The 16,925-nt window shown below is 39.8% G+C and overlaps 1 protein-coding gene across 2 annotated transcripts in view; it reads right to left on the bottom strand.

Moving 5' to 3' along the window:
* LOC143135517 (NACHT, LRR and PYD domains-containing protein 3-like) overlaps positions 1-16,925 on the bottom strand; it is a 41,486-nt gene that overhangs the window by 12,488 nt on the left and 12,073 nt on the right. The window contains exons 6-12 of one of the 2 annotated variants that reach the window (XM_076296132.1): positions 14,594-14,901; positions 12,553-14,398; positions 10,559-10,729; positions 6,783-6,872; positions 4,936-5,106; positions 3,109-3,282; positions 2,574-2,620 (exon numbers count right to left, since the gene is read on the bottom strand). In XM_076296132.1, the coding sequence (XP_076152247.1) occupies positions 2,574-2,620; positions 3,109-3,282; positions 4,936-5,106; positions 6,783-6,872; positions 10,559-10,729; positions 12,553-14,398; positions 14,594-14,901 (2,807 nt within the window). The remainder of the gene's footprint in view (positions 1-2,573; positions 2,621-3,108; positions 3,283-4,935; positions 5,107-6,782; positions 6,873-10,558; positions 10,730-12,552; positions 14,399-14,593; positions 14,902-16,925) is intronic. The other variant, XM_076296133.1, reaches the window with a different exon arrangement.

Here is a 16,925-nt window from a genome sequence, read left to right as displayed (position 1 = left end):
CTCTTTTAACCTTTGAGTGTATTTTTTTATATTCCATTAAGTTGGTATAGGAATGATTTGATTTAACAATTTTGAAAGCTTTATTTCTGGCTTTAATTGCTTCCTTACAATCATCTGACCACCAAGGTACCATTCTTCTTTTCCTCATCCCAATCATCTGACCACCAAGGTACCATTCTTCTTTTCCTCATCCCAGAAGATTTGCCAAGAACCTCCTCCGCTGACTCACATAAAATATTTGTAATTGTTGAATTTAACTCATCAACATCATTACTCATTTCTGACATTATTCCCATTAGCCTGCCACTTGCCTTCATGCTATATAACCCCCAGTTTGCTTCTCTCATTCTCCATCTTGGAAACCAATTCTCTTCAAGGCACACATTTTGATTTCTAATACTTAACCAAATAATATAATGATCACTGCCAAGAGAATTTTCACTAACCTCCCATTCACTTACCCCTGCTATCTGATCAGATACTAATGTAAGATTTATTGCTGATCCTGTTCCATGAGACGCATCATACCTAGTATTCCTTCCGTCATTTAAACAAACCAACTTATAATCATCCATAAACTCCTCAATAGTGCTCCCATTTTCATCCACCTTAGTACCTCCCCACAGTGTGTTATGTGCATTAAAATCTCCACATAATACTAACTTCCCATTTCCCTCCTCACACATATTGTCTAGCATTTCTCTCAGGATTCTTTTACAAGGGTTATAAAAGTTGACGATTTTAATCTTAGTTTTACCTACCCAGATCTCAACCAGGACTGTTTCAACCTCTTTATCTGCATTTAAAGCTCTGTAATTAATCCCCTGCTGAATAAATGTGGCCACTCCACCTCCTGCAGTATCCCTGTCTTTACGTACTGCTGTATATCCATATATTATGAAATCAAGTGATGATTTTAACCAGGTTTCCTGTATACAGATAATGTTTGGTTTAATATCTAATTCCTCAATACATTTTTTTAAGTTCCTGACCATTAGCAATTAAACTTCTGGCGTTCCACTGTAAAATTGATAGATTCATTACGAACTGCCACCTGGTAACTGGCTATCAGAAATTCCTAATGAATAGAATCAACTGACAAATCATGAATCTCCAGATACTTTTCTGCTGCTCTTTTAATTATTTTAATTCTATCACTTCTACTTGCCACTTGGGCTGAACAGTTAACCACTTCCACCATAAAACCAATGAAACTTTTCTTATCCACAATTAAAGTATCTTCAGTAACCTACAACATTTCTGGGTCGTTTGAGCTTGACTAGGGGTTAAATCTAAAGGGGCCATATCTACTTTAACCCTTGATTTTGCTTGGTTTTCTTTGTCAACCTTTTTAATGGCTTCAGCATAAGTAATGCTCTCTTTTACCTTAACATTTTGCACTTGAACTGCTCTTTTATGCATTTCGCACCCTTTGTAGGCCGCACTATGTTCACCTCCGCAATTACAGCACTTGGTTTTCGTTCCTTCCGCACATTTACCATATTCATGTTCGCCTCCACATTTAGCACATCTAGGTTTTGATTTGCACGCAGAAGAAATATGTCCATATCGCTGGCATTTAAAGCATCTAGTTGGTGGGGGGATGTAAGTCCTCATCATATAAATTACATACCCAATCATGATTCGTTCAGGCATCTTAACCTCATCCAACACTAACAAGACAGACAAACTTGGTCCTTTACTTCCATTCCTAAGTACTTGCAAACGCTTGACTTAACGTTTTAAGTTTCATCAATCCCATTCTCTGATCTCTGTCTTGACAAACCACTAACAGGTTACCATCTCTTAGCGTTCTGACGGAGCGAACTTCTCCTATTTGCTTATAAATTGCTTCACTGACTTTTAATGGGTTTAATGCACAGGGGGTTTGAAATCGAATCACTACTTTAACCTCAGTCCTAACTCTTTTCGTTTCATCTTAAATTCTTGGGAGATGGGAGCACATCATATGTAGCACCTAACATAAATCTGATCCTACCAGCTTCCATGCCCCATAGATGTTTCCATTTAATCCGTCTTTTTTCCACCCCTTCCCAGTTCACCCAAACACATACCATGTCAACCCAAACAAACACACACCATGTCAACACAAACAAACACACACCATGTCAACACAAACAAACACACACCATGTCAATGCAAACACACACCATGTCAACACAAACAAACACACATGTCAACCCAAACAAACACACACCATGTCAACCCAAACACACACCATGTCAACACAAACAAACACACATGTCAACCCAAACAAACACACACCATGTCAACGGAAACACACCATGTCAACGCAAACAAACACACACACACACACACACACACACACACAGGACCACAAAGAACCACACACAAACACAGGCACACAAACAAACACACACAGGCACAGGACCACAAAGAACCACACACAAACACAGGCACACAAACAAACACACACACAGGCACACACATACACATTGCTATTAGTCACCCATATACACATTCAAGCATACCATGCTAAAACATGTGAGTGTGAATGATTACAAATACTACTAATAATAAAAAAACCTTACATCTCAGCAAACGTGGTCGTGCTCTGCTTACAGAAGCATGGTCAGTTCTGTAAGAAAACAAAATGTCACACACAAGTACCATTTGACAGATGCTGTTTTTCTGTTTGTGCCACCTATGAAATGCAAGGTGATTATTATCCCACTGAAAATAGTCTGCTGCCGTATATGTTTCCCCTGATATAAAGTAATGAAGTAACTCTCTTTCCAGCTGTTTTTATCACATACAAAGGCATCCACTTGTCCCAAGGTGACGCCTCAAGACCCCTCTAGTTCTCAGAAGGAGACAATAATGAAGTAAAAAGCCCCAACACTGTCTATCCTGTACTTAGATTAGAGTCAGTGAGCAAACTGAGGACTACCTCTGAATAACAAATGCACTTTCCAACAGTGAAACTCCATTATTTAATGCATGATCAGGGACCACCAGCAACACCTTCATGGCCCACCTGTGGACCATAGACCACTTGTTGTGAACCCTGAACTAATGATTGCTTGTTGTATTACTTTCTTTCATGGGGTTTCTTTCTGAACATACCTAAGTATCTCCAGTTTACAGACAGGATCCTCCATTCTAGCAGATAACAGCTTCAGTCCTGATTCTCCAGGACAATTGTAGCTCAGATCCAGCTCTTTTAGATAGGAGGGTTTTGAAGTCAGAGCTGAAGCCAGAAAACCACAACCCTTCTCTGAGATGAGACAATCAGAGAGCCTGTAAGAGAGAGAGGGGGGGGGGGATTGTCCTTTTCATTGTTCTTTCCTGCATACAACTGGTGACATTGTTTGAATCTGAAGTAATTTGTTTATTTTACAACAGATAGATCTGGTAAAACTATTTATTAATTTCTGATGGGACAAGAGACATTCCTTGAGTGGCGATATCTCAGGACATCCCTACTCAAACACTCTGCTTTTTGCTCTGAATTGTCCAACATGAACATTCCATTCATTCACAGCAAGAGAGCAGCGATTTCATAACATCACATTTGACAGCAACTGAGGGCCAGATGTACGTACATTTGCAAACGTAGCGTTATCAGCGTCATGGACACACGCAGATTGCAAACGCTGTCAGACCCAAGTTTCCGTCGTATTTATCAATCGTTCAATCCTTAGTGTAAACTGCACCTTTCTCTGCCTTTCTCCACCCATAAACGCAATTTACGAACGTCCACAACTGAATGGCAGCGCCTACATACAAGCGCAGTTGAATGAAGTTAACTGATGACAACATTAAAAAGAATCAAACGTTTAGCGATCATGAAATAATACCATACATGATAAGATGTAAACAAGCAGGGAGATAATGAAGATCAGTAGTTCTACTCAAACTACTTGTGCATGTAGGCTATGGAAGATTGGTCAAATCTAGCAAGTAGGAAAGTTTAAGTGAATGGTGTGAAAGTAAGACACTCGAAAGGCCAATGAAAGTTGAGGTTTCTTTTGGTAGTAGGCTACAAATACTTTCACCACAAAAACTGGTGCTCTAAATAGCGATTCTGTTGTCTTTGAAAGGTTCTCTTATTGACGCATTGAACTGCAATTTGGATTAACACCTGCTTTTACAAGGCGAAAGTATTTAGGCGCAGAATAGACATGCGCTTTCAGGAGCAGTCTTTGTACATACATACCGCGGAATACATAATTAGGCGCTCTTTACTCTTCCCCTCCCATCTTTTTACGCTAAACTCCCACTTTCCCCTGGATCCTCCCATGAATGCATATCATGACAAACGCAATCTGCCACTTTCAGCTCCTGCGACAGGCAGTTTGCGCTTTCACATCATTGTTTGTACATACCTCGCAATGATTTTACACGCACATTGCGAAACATATAAGCCTGAAGTGGGCGCAAAAGCGTTAGTACATCTGGCCCTGAGTGAGAAAATGGGAGTAAATAGAGTGAATGCTCAATTCAGCATGACATATGGACAAGTGAGTAGGCTCTGGAAATTACTGTGTGCACAAGCACATATAGCCTCTCTTCACCTGAACTTGGCTCTCCAGTGAAGTGTTGTGTTTGAACTATTGGAAGATTGGAAATATTTTTCAGGCGAAGGATGAATGGGGAAAAATATAAATAAATTATATAAGAAGCAATTTGAAATCTTTCAAATCGACTAGTTGGTAGTAGAACAGTCAGAGTGGAGTTGGTAGCAAATATTGCCATGGCTGTGATTACCTGTGGCACGAGGCAGAATAAAAGCCATGGCGATATGTGCTACCAACGCCACTCTCACTTGTGCCATATTGCTTCATTATAAACTGATGACAGAAATTGAATCAGTCCACACATTTTAAAACTCAAGTTCAAAAGTAGAAGGACACCTGAACAATGGTATAAGAAATGAATGTCTGCACCCACCTTAATGTGTGTATTTTGCAGTTGGAGCTGGACAGTCCCTTAGAGAGAAGCTGGACTCCAGAATCCCCCAGGTCATTGTCACTCAAGTCCAGCTGTTGCAGGGAGTTTGGTGACTGTAGAACTGAAGCCACAATCTCACAAGATTTATCTGTGAGTTTACAACCAGTAAGCCTGCATAAGAAAACATCAGATCAGGTCAGATCGCTACTGTCTCCATACCCAGGTCGCAGCTCAAAGAATTGACTTGACTGATTTTGTATAGATTCTCCCTACATATTATCGCTGCAGCTATATATTTTGTTTCATATCATTTCTTTATTTATTGTAATTGCCGAATTTATTTATTGTTTTATTTATTCTTATTAATCTATTTTCTTTATCTAACTCAACAAGGTTAGTTGATCAGGTGCTATGATACGAGGTCATGAATAGGCCTACTGTACATATACATTTTAGAATTTAGGGACGACTTGTGAAATGGTATTTTAATATTATACCCTTTACACACATTCTCTTTATTATCTCTCTCTTTCAGTTATCCTGTGTCTCATAAACTACTCCGTCTTGAGAACCAGTGGTGCATTCAAATTCAAAATTCGTAATTTGCGTTTAAAATTTGCAAACATAGGCGAACGTTTTAATAAATTTCTGTTTGTCTTGAGTTTTTGGCGAACGTTTGCACACTTGCAAAGTCTCCCCGAACATACAGTGGAGTTGGACGTGGGCTTGACGAAGGTAACAATGCAATTACCGTTATAATGGAATGTAACCATATCATTCAGATTTAGCTGTTGAGAAAAAAACACAAACGTTCGCCAAATTTGAATCAGGAGTTCGGTTGAGCGGTAGGGGCTTGAACCGCAGACACAAGCCGTTGATAGCAGCCGTTGGATCCCACAGACTCAAAGCAGGACAGTCCATGGGCATCCAGATTAAAAACAGCAGATCTAACGTTAGCTACCCTCTGATACAACTCCTCAAAGTCTGGCGAGAAGATTCAAGACTTTTCCTAAAGTCTTAACAGCAAAACGAGACACAGCATAACTATTGACTACTCGCTGTGGTCTCTTGTTGAACTAAAGTTACTTTCTTGTGTGAAACGGACAACATTCACAGAAGCGGACCGTACACTGCCATTAAAAAACAAAAACGAACAAAAAAAAACTCTTAAACTTATTTACGAGTTACATACATTACAAAGGTAATTTATTGAAGACATTTCTCATCCGTATAACAACACCGTTGTAGTTAGCTAGACGGTCGGCTAACATAACGTTAATAGCAATATGTTAACGTTAACATTAACCGAAATGTTGAGCTGCTACAGTAGCTGGTGGCGGTATTGACTGCTTTGGACTTCTTTCATTGGACAAGACTGTTTTAGGGTTATTCTGTGACTGCTACGGAGATGAATTATGAAATGCTTACGGATATGACATTATTTTAATTTTATTGCTGGCCATTTAAAAATAATTTATTTAATAAAACTGAAGTAAGATTATAATCCCTTGTCTTGGAGGACACACACATACACACACACACACACACACACACACACACACACACACACAACCATGCCACAGCTGTGACGGAACACACACACCACGAAACTGGTGTCAATGTGGCATTAATCCAAATGATCATTTATAGAAATAAAATTCTCTATTTTTGATAAATTCTGATTTCGTCTCCATTTTATGTTGCAGCCTCTGAGCCAGCCGTAACAATAGTCAACATAATTAGGAGACATTATTCTCCTGTAAAGACACACACACACACACACACACACAAATCTGAAAGGTTTTAATAAGATTTAGTGCAGGGGTGGCGAACCTGCGGCTCTTTACCTCCTCTCGTGCGGCTCGCGGCTGCTCAACTGATGTTCCCACTTCTCCTTGGACGTAGAGTTTTTTCTTTTTTTGAAATAGCCTATATTTCTGGTAAATGAAAATGCTTTTCATAATTTGATAGTACTGCCTAAATTAAAATAATTTTACCGTCATGTTATGGATAGGAAAAAAGAAGCAGACATGTTTGTTTCTTTAGCCAGGTGTAATGCTGCTGTTGCAATCAGGAAAACCCTGAAGAGGAGGAACACGGGACTTTCAAAAGGAGGATACTGTATATCTTTTTGTAACAAACCCTTCTGGTTGATATGTCAACGTAACCAAAATAACCATTAAAAATTTTGTTCTTGGTACTTGGTATGCCAGACTTAACTGATGCATTTGCTTCAAACCTGAAAATTTCCCAAAGACACTGACCTTTTCAAGTGCAAGGCAAAGGTAGGCTATATAGACGTCAGTCAGTCAGAGAAGCAGACTCGTTTTGTGTGTGTGTATTTTTTTTTTTTTAAATGTAGCTACTGAACACTCGACGGAACATTTGACGGTCACATTGGCAAACACCCACATACACCCACATACAAAGAAGCACAAACGCATCCACGCATGAACGCACACACACCTGAAAGATTTTACTACGATGTAGTGCAAGGTATGTGTAGATAAACTGTAGGGGTGCAATGAACAATATATATATTGGTCTAACATTGGTATCAGCCAATATTTATCTCGTTGAGCTTATCTGTAAATGCTATGACAATACGATGGCAGTGGCTGAGGTTTATCTGTAATGTCATATCAATTCTGCACTAGCTAAATGTATTAAAAAAAGACTGGCACATTCAGTTAGTTAATGCTATGAAGGGCTGAACGACTTGCATATATTATTGTTTCCCTGTCACTATAGCGTAGTGCTTGGCGGTATGACCAAAAATGTACATCACGGTATTTTTCAAAACAAAAAAACGGTTTCACGGTATATGACGGTATTTTTTTCCATGTATAATCAGATGTTCACAGCATTTTCTACAAGTTGAGAGAGGAATTGCTGCAGTAGATTGACTATTGGTCTATTTTACTGTCATGATGTTGACTAACTCCACACTAGTGGTAATGCAGGTTTGCATGGCCCCAGAAAATGATGCTGTTTACAAAGAGCCACTCATGATTCTAATGAAGTGAGGAATCAGAATGCAAAGACAATTGCAGTCAAAATACAGAACTTTTACTGTGCAAATTTCACAAACATCTTAAATAAAACCATTACAAAAAGTAGTGGAACTTGCAATAATTATACTTTTTTGAAAATTATACAATTAAAAATAAAACCTCTCTGCTAATATGCTTACTCTGTCAAATAGGCCTATTGTAAGGAAATTATTATTATCATTATATAACCATTTGTGTAAGCAAATTTGTTAAAAACTGCTGCATTGAAGTTAACTCTGCTAAGGTCTTATCACAACATAGTAGGCTACATCGAAGAGAAAGTTATGCAATCAAGCAGTATCTCAAAGCTAACGTTAGAATACTGTTTGGATGTCGAATTTAGCATGCTTAGCCTACTTACAGCTGCTTGTCAATTTCGTTGAAGGGCTCATTTTATTGACTCCGACACTGAATGTTTACAAAATCCTGATGTAAATGGAAAAGTGTTTTCCAAAATTCAAAAGTGCTTGTCCCAAGGAGAAGTACGAACCATTATTTTAACTATGTAGAAAACTACAGATGCACCGATATGGAATTTTAGGGCCGATAACGATAACCGATATTTATTGGTTTGTTGTGGCCGATACCGATAATATTACTCTTGAAAAGAAAATGTGAAAAGTGATTTGGGGAAAGCATTTAATAAGCATAATTTTATTGCAGTAATTTTACCTACCACCAAATGATGGACAGAACTCATAATAGTCCTCAATAGTGCAGCAGTCAACAACATAACAGTAGCCTAGCCCTACAGTATGTGTGGCTCCTTTAAGTGAACCTGACGTCAGTGAATTGCAAGTGAGTGGCTAGAGAGTATGAATCGTTTTAATTTAGGACTAAACGCTCATAAACAGCTCAGCTGGGAATAAGCTACAGTATAGTGACCAAATCAGAGTTTGTGAGGGAAACTTATGTTTAGTTTCAACTGAATAAAGCTGCAACTCCTCAGACTGTATCTTATGTCCGTCTACTCTGTTGCGCACAACCTGCTGCAGCAGAAATGAAAGGGGTTAGCCCCGAAGGTTTTAATAACTTATTATGATGACCTGTCTGGAACTGAAGCAGGAATGGTTAGCATATTTCTAGGTAGTAATACAAAACCCAACCTAACGCAATGCAAATATAATACTAAAAAACAACTTAGAACTCGGCCTACTTATGTACCCGTCCCACTAACGAGTTTGCTTATTTGTTTCCCCGATCAGCGTGGTAAAGTGCAAACACACCAGCACAAGACGGCTCTAGATAGGGCTGAGCTCCGCTCTGGTAAGGTTAAATGGCGGATCATTCACGAGACGATTTTGAGATGCCAAATGAACGCATATCCACAGATTTTGTTAGAGTGGTGAAATACATTCACACCGCTGACATTATATTGAGGAAAAAGTATAACCAAGCTCAAATAGCTCAGTGTAGCCAGACGGACCTTACGTAGGCCTAAATTAGGACTTTAAAAAATATCGGCGCAAATTATCGGCCAGAATTCTGTTATTGGACCGATAATAATATTTTAATTTTTTCATTTATCGGCCAATAATATATCGGCCGCCGATATATCGTGCATCCCTATAGAAAACGTTATGAATTGCATCGACACATCAGCAGCCTTTTAACTGTGTGTTACTCGTCTTAAAGTGTTAAAGTGACAGGCACTCAATTAGACCTATACACTACCAAGACGTTGTCCAAGTCAGCTACCGCCACAAATTGAATCCAATTCTGTGGGAAACACTGTATCAGAAACATGCTTTATTGTTATTGTGTGGTTTACATGACGTTAGTGGTATGTGGATGTCTTGTTAGCCTGTCATGAGCTTCGGTTCGGTTCGCTAGGCAAAACATTAACAAAGAAGTCCGTTTTGGTGCACTGATGACAGTCGGGATCATTTCTAACTAGCCAGCTAGTATTGTTCAGTTCATGTCTATAACATGCTTTACTTGCTACCTGGATAATTTCAGCGAATATTCTTAAGGTGAGATGAAAGAACATTAAACTTCACTGTGTTCGGTGGGTTGCTAACTCACGACATCACCTACTAGCCAGCTAGTTACAGCTGTTGAACACCCAGATAGCAAAGTGGCGTTGAAACCACGTTGAATCAACCTCCGCCGCTTCAAACAAACATGGATTCAACGCCCCTTTGCTATCTGGGCAATCTCAATAGAATTTTCGTGACGGTAAATCCCTTTCAATGCAGTATCCCTTAACGTTTTTCCTTAACTTAAGAAACATTTTAAGGTATTCTGTGCAACACCCTTAAATAAACCTCTTACCTAAGGAGAAATTAAGCCTTAAGGGTCATACTTCAGGGGAAAAACTTAAGGTGATTTGTGTTTACCCTCACTACGCCTCGCAGTCGCACCATGCATGCGTGTAAAAAAAGTCCCGTCTGAAACACTGTCGCGCGGCGCAGTGTTCCAGACGTTGTGTAATCAAATACACCGGTATGGCTGTATGTTAAAAATTCACGTCATAACGAAAATATACACCAGCGTATTACTAACAGCAACAATTAAGGAAACAAAGAAATACAAAAAAAATATCGGGAAATGCATGGCCTTACACCAACCTTAATGTCTGCAGTTTACAGTTGGGACTAGACAGTCCCTTAGAGAGAAGATGAACTCCAGAATCTCCCAGGTCATTGTGATTCAGGTCCAGCTCTATCAGGGAGTTTGGTGACTGTAGAACAGTAGCCACAATTCCACAGGACTTCTCTGAGAGTTTACAGTCAGCAAATCTGCAACAAAATTGACAGAATTATGACAGAACTCAACTCACCAACCTTAATGTTTGCATTAGGTAGGTAGGTAAGTGGGTACTTTATGTAGGTACTTTATTCATCCCGAAGGACATTTTAGGCATCCAGTAGCTTATACAACCATAACAAACACACACATACATAACTCACATACATAAAAATCACTCACAGAAATGAAAAAGATTTAAAGAGTTAAAAAATGTGTGAAGTGATTGAAAGGTTTGGTATGGACTGACCATGTGATGCATTGTCCATGACAAGGTGTTATGTTAGAGCGTGTGCATTGATAAGGTGGTAGAAGAAAAGTGAACCGTTTAAGGATTGAACAGTGAAATAGCTTTCCTTAATATTAAATATTAACTATGACGATGAAAAGACAAGAAGCAAAAAGCACTAAAGACAACCTGCACTATGCTCACACTAGGGGTGTGAATCTCTCATGTAAAAGACGATACGATTCACATCTAGATACATGGGCACGATTCGATACAAGAAAAGATACATGTTCATAAAAAACAATTCAGTTTGATTCGATGCGATGCGATTCGATGCAGTTCAATGCAGTTGAAGAATGGAAAGCATTCTGAAAGATTTGTTATCATTTGCTTAAGGTGCACATTAATTTTATATTATCAATTATCATGGTCATGTCAATTAGGCAAAAACAAATGTGTGAATATGATTATCTAAACTGAGGTTTGTATCATATATTGTATTGAAATGAAAAAAGAATAGTCTACATTTCAGCCTAACAAAGCAGCCAAATACAACATAAAAATACATTTTTATAGATTTTATAGAGTTATATCTGATTGTTTTCAAGGAGCTGTAGCTTTTTGAGGTAAGACAATATCGAAATAAAATAAAACGGTACTAAGACAATCTTGGCCTTTTCTCATAGCCTACAAGAACAAAATAGGCCTACATATCAATGAACTGGGGCCTATTTTGTTCCAAGTCTGAGTGAATATGAACAAAATAATAATAATTTGTAGGCCTACATCGTTTAAGCAGCAAGGGCCAAATTATTCTTTAACATTAAGGAAATCTCTTCATCAAACGTAAGGCTACTCTACAGACTATCGTTGCCGTTTAGGAATGCTATAGTAAGTGTTTAATTTCGCGCTGGATTTTGACAAACAAAAGAGTAAAATCTGCCAAACACCGACAGAGTGCGAGTTGACATGTGCTTAAGTTGCAGTAGATGTATGGGTAATGAAGTCCTTTATCTACTTTGGGCAATGAGTGTAGCCCAAAACGAACTTCATTACCCACAAATCCGTGCCACGTGTAGTTTCAAAACAGGAAGTGGGATGAACGCGCTGCTTGCAACGTAAATCAGAGTCTGAGCGAGCAGAAAAGGTTATGAACCGATTTTGAACAAGTAAATCGATATAACGACCGGTTCATTTCAGTTTTATTCCAATACGGGGCTTTACATATCGATGTAGCCGTATCTTACACGTTAAAAACGGATACCGATACGTATCGGTTAATCTTTACACCCCTAGCTCACACACATACACACACACACACACACACACACACACACAGTAACATTCAATTTGACAGTAATGTTGACAGACTTAAGCAATATATTAATGCATGTGTCATTTTATGCCAAGTTGTCAATCCTGTAGTGAATATGGAATGTTTATTTCTCTCTTCTTCAAATCAACACTATTTCACCTTTAGGCATCTTTAAATGTTTAATACTGTATGACTAGATAGTAAACAGCAGTGATTACACAACATGATATGTAGTTACTATAGTTAGCTCAGTCTCTCCATCAGAAACTCACCGTGCCTTTGTGCAGCACCTCACAGCTGGGATCAGTCTCCTGCGCCCCTCATCTGATGTGTTGTATTTCTTCAGGTCAATCTCATCCAGCACCTCCTCAGACATCAGAAGTATGTGGGCCAGTGCTGAACAGTGGGCAGGAGATAACTTCTGTTTCAAGTTCTTTGGTGATGACAAGTATTTCTGAATTTCTTTGTGCATGGAATAATCATTCATTTCAAATAAGCAGTGGAAAAGATTGATGCATCGTTCAGGAGAGAGACCTTCTCTGTTGAGCTTCTTCATGTACTGACATGTTTCCTTGATGCTATTTGAGCTGTTGTGTGTGCGGTTCAGTAGACCTCGCAGAAGTCTGTGATTGCTCTCCAGAGAAATGCCCATAAGGAAGCGAAGGAAGAGATCCAGGTGTCCATTCTGGCTCTCCAAAGCCTTATCAACTGCACTCTTAAGTAAAACATGTAAGTTGTCTTTTAATCCTAGTGCTGATTGAAGAGAAGATAAAATTGATGGATTGAGTTCATCTCTATGCTCATCACTGATGAGGGATTTCAGAGCTTCAAGGTTCTTCACTAAATATGAGTGAAACACAAACACAGCTGCCAGAAACTCCTGGACACTAAGATGCACAAAGCAGTAGACCTTCTTCTGTTGAGATTCCACAGATTCCGTCTTGAAGATCTCAGTGCACAAGCCAGAGTACACTGAGGCTTCACTGACACCAATGCCACACTTTTGAAGGTCTTCTTCATAAAACATGAGATTTCCATTTTCCAAACTCTTGAAAGCCATTTCTGCTAGCTTCAGTAAAGTCTCTCTCTGAGATTCCAGAAGATTCTCTGCATCTGTTGCAGGTCCACTCTGATACTTCTGATCCTTTCTTGTGGTCTGGATGAGCAAGAAGTGTATGAACATTTCAGTCAGCGTTTTGGGAATTTCTTTGATGTTTTTCTTTTCCAGCATCTGTTGAAGTACAGTGGCTGCAATCCAACAGAAGACTGGAATGTGGCACATAATGTGAAGACTCCAAGATGCCTTAATGTGTGAGATGATTCTGTTGGCCTGACTTTCATCACTGATTCTCTTCTTGAAGTACTCTTCTTTCTGTGGGTCATTGAATCCTCGTACTTCTGTTACCTGATCAATGTACTGAGCAGAAATCTGACTGGCTGCTGCTGGTCGTGAGGTAATCCAGATGAGTGCAGAGGGAAGCAGAGTTCCCTGAATGAGGCTCGTCATCAAAAGATCCACTGATGATGTTTGTGTTACATCAGACAACTTACTGTTCTGTTCCAGATCCAGAGTCAACCGACTCTCATCCAAACCATCAAAGATTAACACAACCTGACAGTCTTTGTATCCTTCACCATCATTCAGCTCCTTCAGTTCAGGGTGGAAGTCAAGCAGGAGCCTGTGAAGACTATACTGATCACCTCTGACTAAATTCAGCTCACGGAAAGGAAGGGGAAACATAAAATCTACATCTTGATTGGCTACCCCATCTGTCCAGTCAAGAATGAACTTTTGCACTGAGACTGTTTTTCCAATGCCAGCAACACCTTTGGTCATCACAGTTCTGATGTGCTTCTCCTGTCCAGGTAAGGGCTTGAAGATGTCATTGCAGTTGATTGGTGTGTCTTCTGTGGATTGAGATCTGGATGCTGACACTACCTGCCAAACCTCATGTTCCTTACTCACCCCTTCACTCTCTCCTGCTGTGATGTAGAGCTCTGTGTAGATCTTATTGAGGAGTGTCTCAGCTCCTGGTTTGAGGATGCCTTCAGATATGTTCTCAAACCTCCTCTTCAGACTGGCTTTGTGATTCTTTATAACTCTCCTCAGGTCCTCATCTGTTTACAAATGACAAAACAAGTCATTAAAAAGTCATAATAAAAGTCAATAAAACAAATAATACTGAAATTATTCTCATGAGCATGAACTCACTGCAAATATATACTGCCTATATACACAAGCACTAATAAGTCAATAACTAAACACAATCAATATTGGCAATTGCTCATTTCAATAGCATTGACTTCTCTCACCTAGTTCCCTCTTTCTGTCTGGTGTATGTTCAGTGTGCAGGTGTCTTCTGCTGTTGATCAGGCCTGTGTGTTCACCCTGTGTGCTCATATCTGTGTGTTCATCCAGAGGAGGCTGTAGATGAGGTTGGGTTCTGCATGTCTTTCCACACTGGGGACAGGCTTGGTCTCCTGGTAGTCCAGGCTGCTCCCAGTAGCTGCTGATGCACTGCCTGCAGAAACTGTGTCCACAGGTGGTGATGACTGGGTCCCTCAGGACCTGCTCACACACTCCACACCTGGACCGATGCTGGGTCAGGTCAGCCCTAAATCTGTAGGGACATCAGACAAAGAACACTTGGACTAATGCACTAATTGATCCTCCAGGCCTCCTCCTCCTCCTTCTACTCCTACTACTACTACTACTACTACTACTACTACTAAGATTGAATAATATTCAGGGCTTAAAGGAATTATCCGGAGTAAAATGCACTTTAGATCGATTTACGGATGATTGGGGGTACATACGTTGAGTTGACATCAAAATCATGTCATTCGGATGCGTTTTGAGAAAGTTCGATTGTACCGTTTTCAGTCACAACTCGTAGCCTGGAAGTGAGCGGGGCATTTCAATTGTGCCGCTACAAAACGCTATTTTTATACCTCTTCTACAGTTCCAAACAACATAACACTTACGTGGTAGTGAGTAGAGGGTCCCTAAAGCCAAACCAAAGTATCCCGAGGTCTTTATGTGGTCGAATAGAGTCCAGAATGAATTTCATCAAGCCAGTACCTTTCCGGAAATGTTGCCATCTTTGCCGCGGGGAAAGTCCGTAGGAGTCTTATTGCTGAGTGTGTTGTAACACGCTCTGGAAATTCACAATTTCTTCGCCGTTTAAAAAAAAAAAAAAAACATAGTCCAGTCCATACAACTTCATTTCAATTTCGAAAGAAATACTGGACTATGTTTTTTTGTTTTTTAAAAAACGGCGACGAAATTGTGAATTTCCAGAGCGTGTTACAACACACTCAGCAATAAGACTCCTACGGACTTTCCCCTGAAGATGGCGGCAAAGATGGCAACATTTCCGGAAAGGTACTGGCTTGATGAAATTGTGAATGATCCCACTACAGTATATATTACTGATGACGTCAGGGTGGTGGGGGCACCAAAATCAAACACTTTTTTAAAAAAGTATCGAAGAAGTATCGAAATCGCAATTCTTGACTTGGTATGAGAATCGACCCCCCCCCCTCCCCCCCAATTGTGTAAATCCCCCCTACATGAATAACCTAAGGGGGGAATTCCCCCCCATTTTGAAAAAAATGAATTTTAAGCCCTGATACTTTCTCTGACAAAAGAATGGAATTTCCATGAACTACTATATAATGAATGGTTCAAGGACCAAATGAAGCGTTGGATTGTTCACCAACTAGGGAACGTGCTGGGTTTAGACAGTCATGAGACAGGTTAGTTTTACCCTACTGATGATGTGTTGTTGCAAAACATGCCGGTAGGAATACACTGGACAGGGATGCGTGTGTGTGTGTATGTGTGTATGTTTGTGTGTGTGGCCTAGAGTTGGATGTCTCGAGACCGGTCTTGGTCTCGAGACCGGTCTCGAGACCACTTTTACGTGGTCTCGGTCTTGTCACAGTCTCGACCGTCTTTGGTCTTGGTCTTGTCTTGGTCTCGGATCCCTCGGTCTTGTCTTGGTCTCATTGTCTTGGTCTTGCGGTCTCGGGTCGACATAGTGGTCGGGAGATTTGCAACAAATATGTCCATGATACAAAACATAACATTCGATAATGCAACATTAAATTATTTCGCCTTTCACGCCCTTCAAATGCAACCTTTCAAATGCAACCAATCAATGACATACATGTATGTTGTTGTGATTAAGAAACTGGCGCTCATCCAATCAAAAGACGCAAGTGTAGCCAGCGCGAAACGTTAGGTTTACGTCGTAGCTGTCAGTCTCAGTCAGACCTAGTAATAATAATGTCAGCGAATTCCGCCATCATTAAATTTGCATTCACGGAACATAAAGAAATTTGCAGTCCAGGGGCAAGAAAGAAGCATTCTGCAAAATGCAAGTTTTGCAAAGTCTCTCTCTCTCATTATTGTCATGCAATTGCTATAGCCTACATAGTTTATCTCACCCAGTCTACGAAAACATTTACAGTGAGTGAGCTCACAGTCACACACATTCATGACATGCTCTGTCTCTGCATTGTTCTGTCTGTAGTTGAAATAATACCTTCTTAAATTTAATTTAAACTGGGACTGAACCTCTTACCCCAGCAGGGTTCTCAAGTCTCACGCAATGGGCGTGAGACACACGCAATTCAACAA

Source organism: Alosa pseudoharengus, unplaced genomic scaffold, assembly GCF_046254945.1.
Source record: "Alosa pseudoharengus isolate Yale_2024_CS ecotype anadromous, Long Island Sound unplaced genomic scaffold, YU_APseudo_1.1 YU_APseudo_1.1_scf_1, whole genome shotgun sequence".
In the NCBI taxonomy this organism is placed as follows: Eukaryota; Metazoa; Chordata; class Actinopteri; order Clupeiformes; family Clupeidae; genus Alosa; species Alosa pseudoharengus.
The sequence above is the reverse complement of the archived record's forward strand: the minus strand, read 5'-3'. Positions and strand labels throughout refer to the sequence as shown.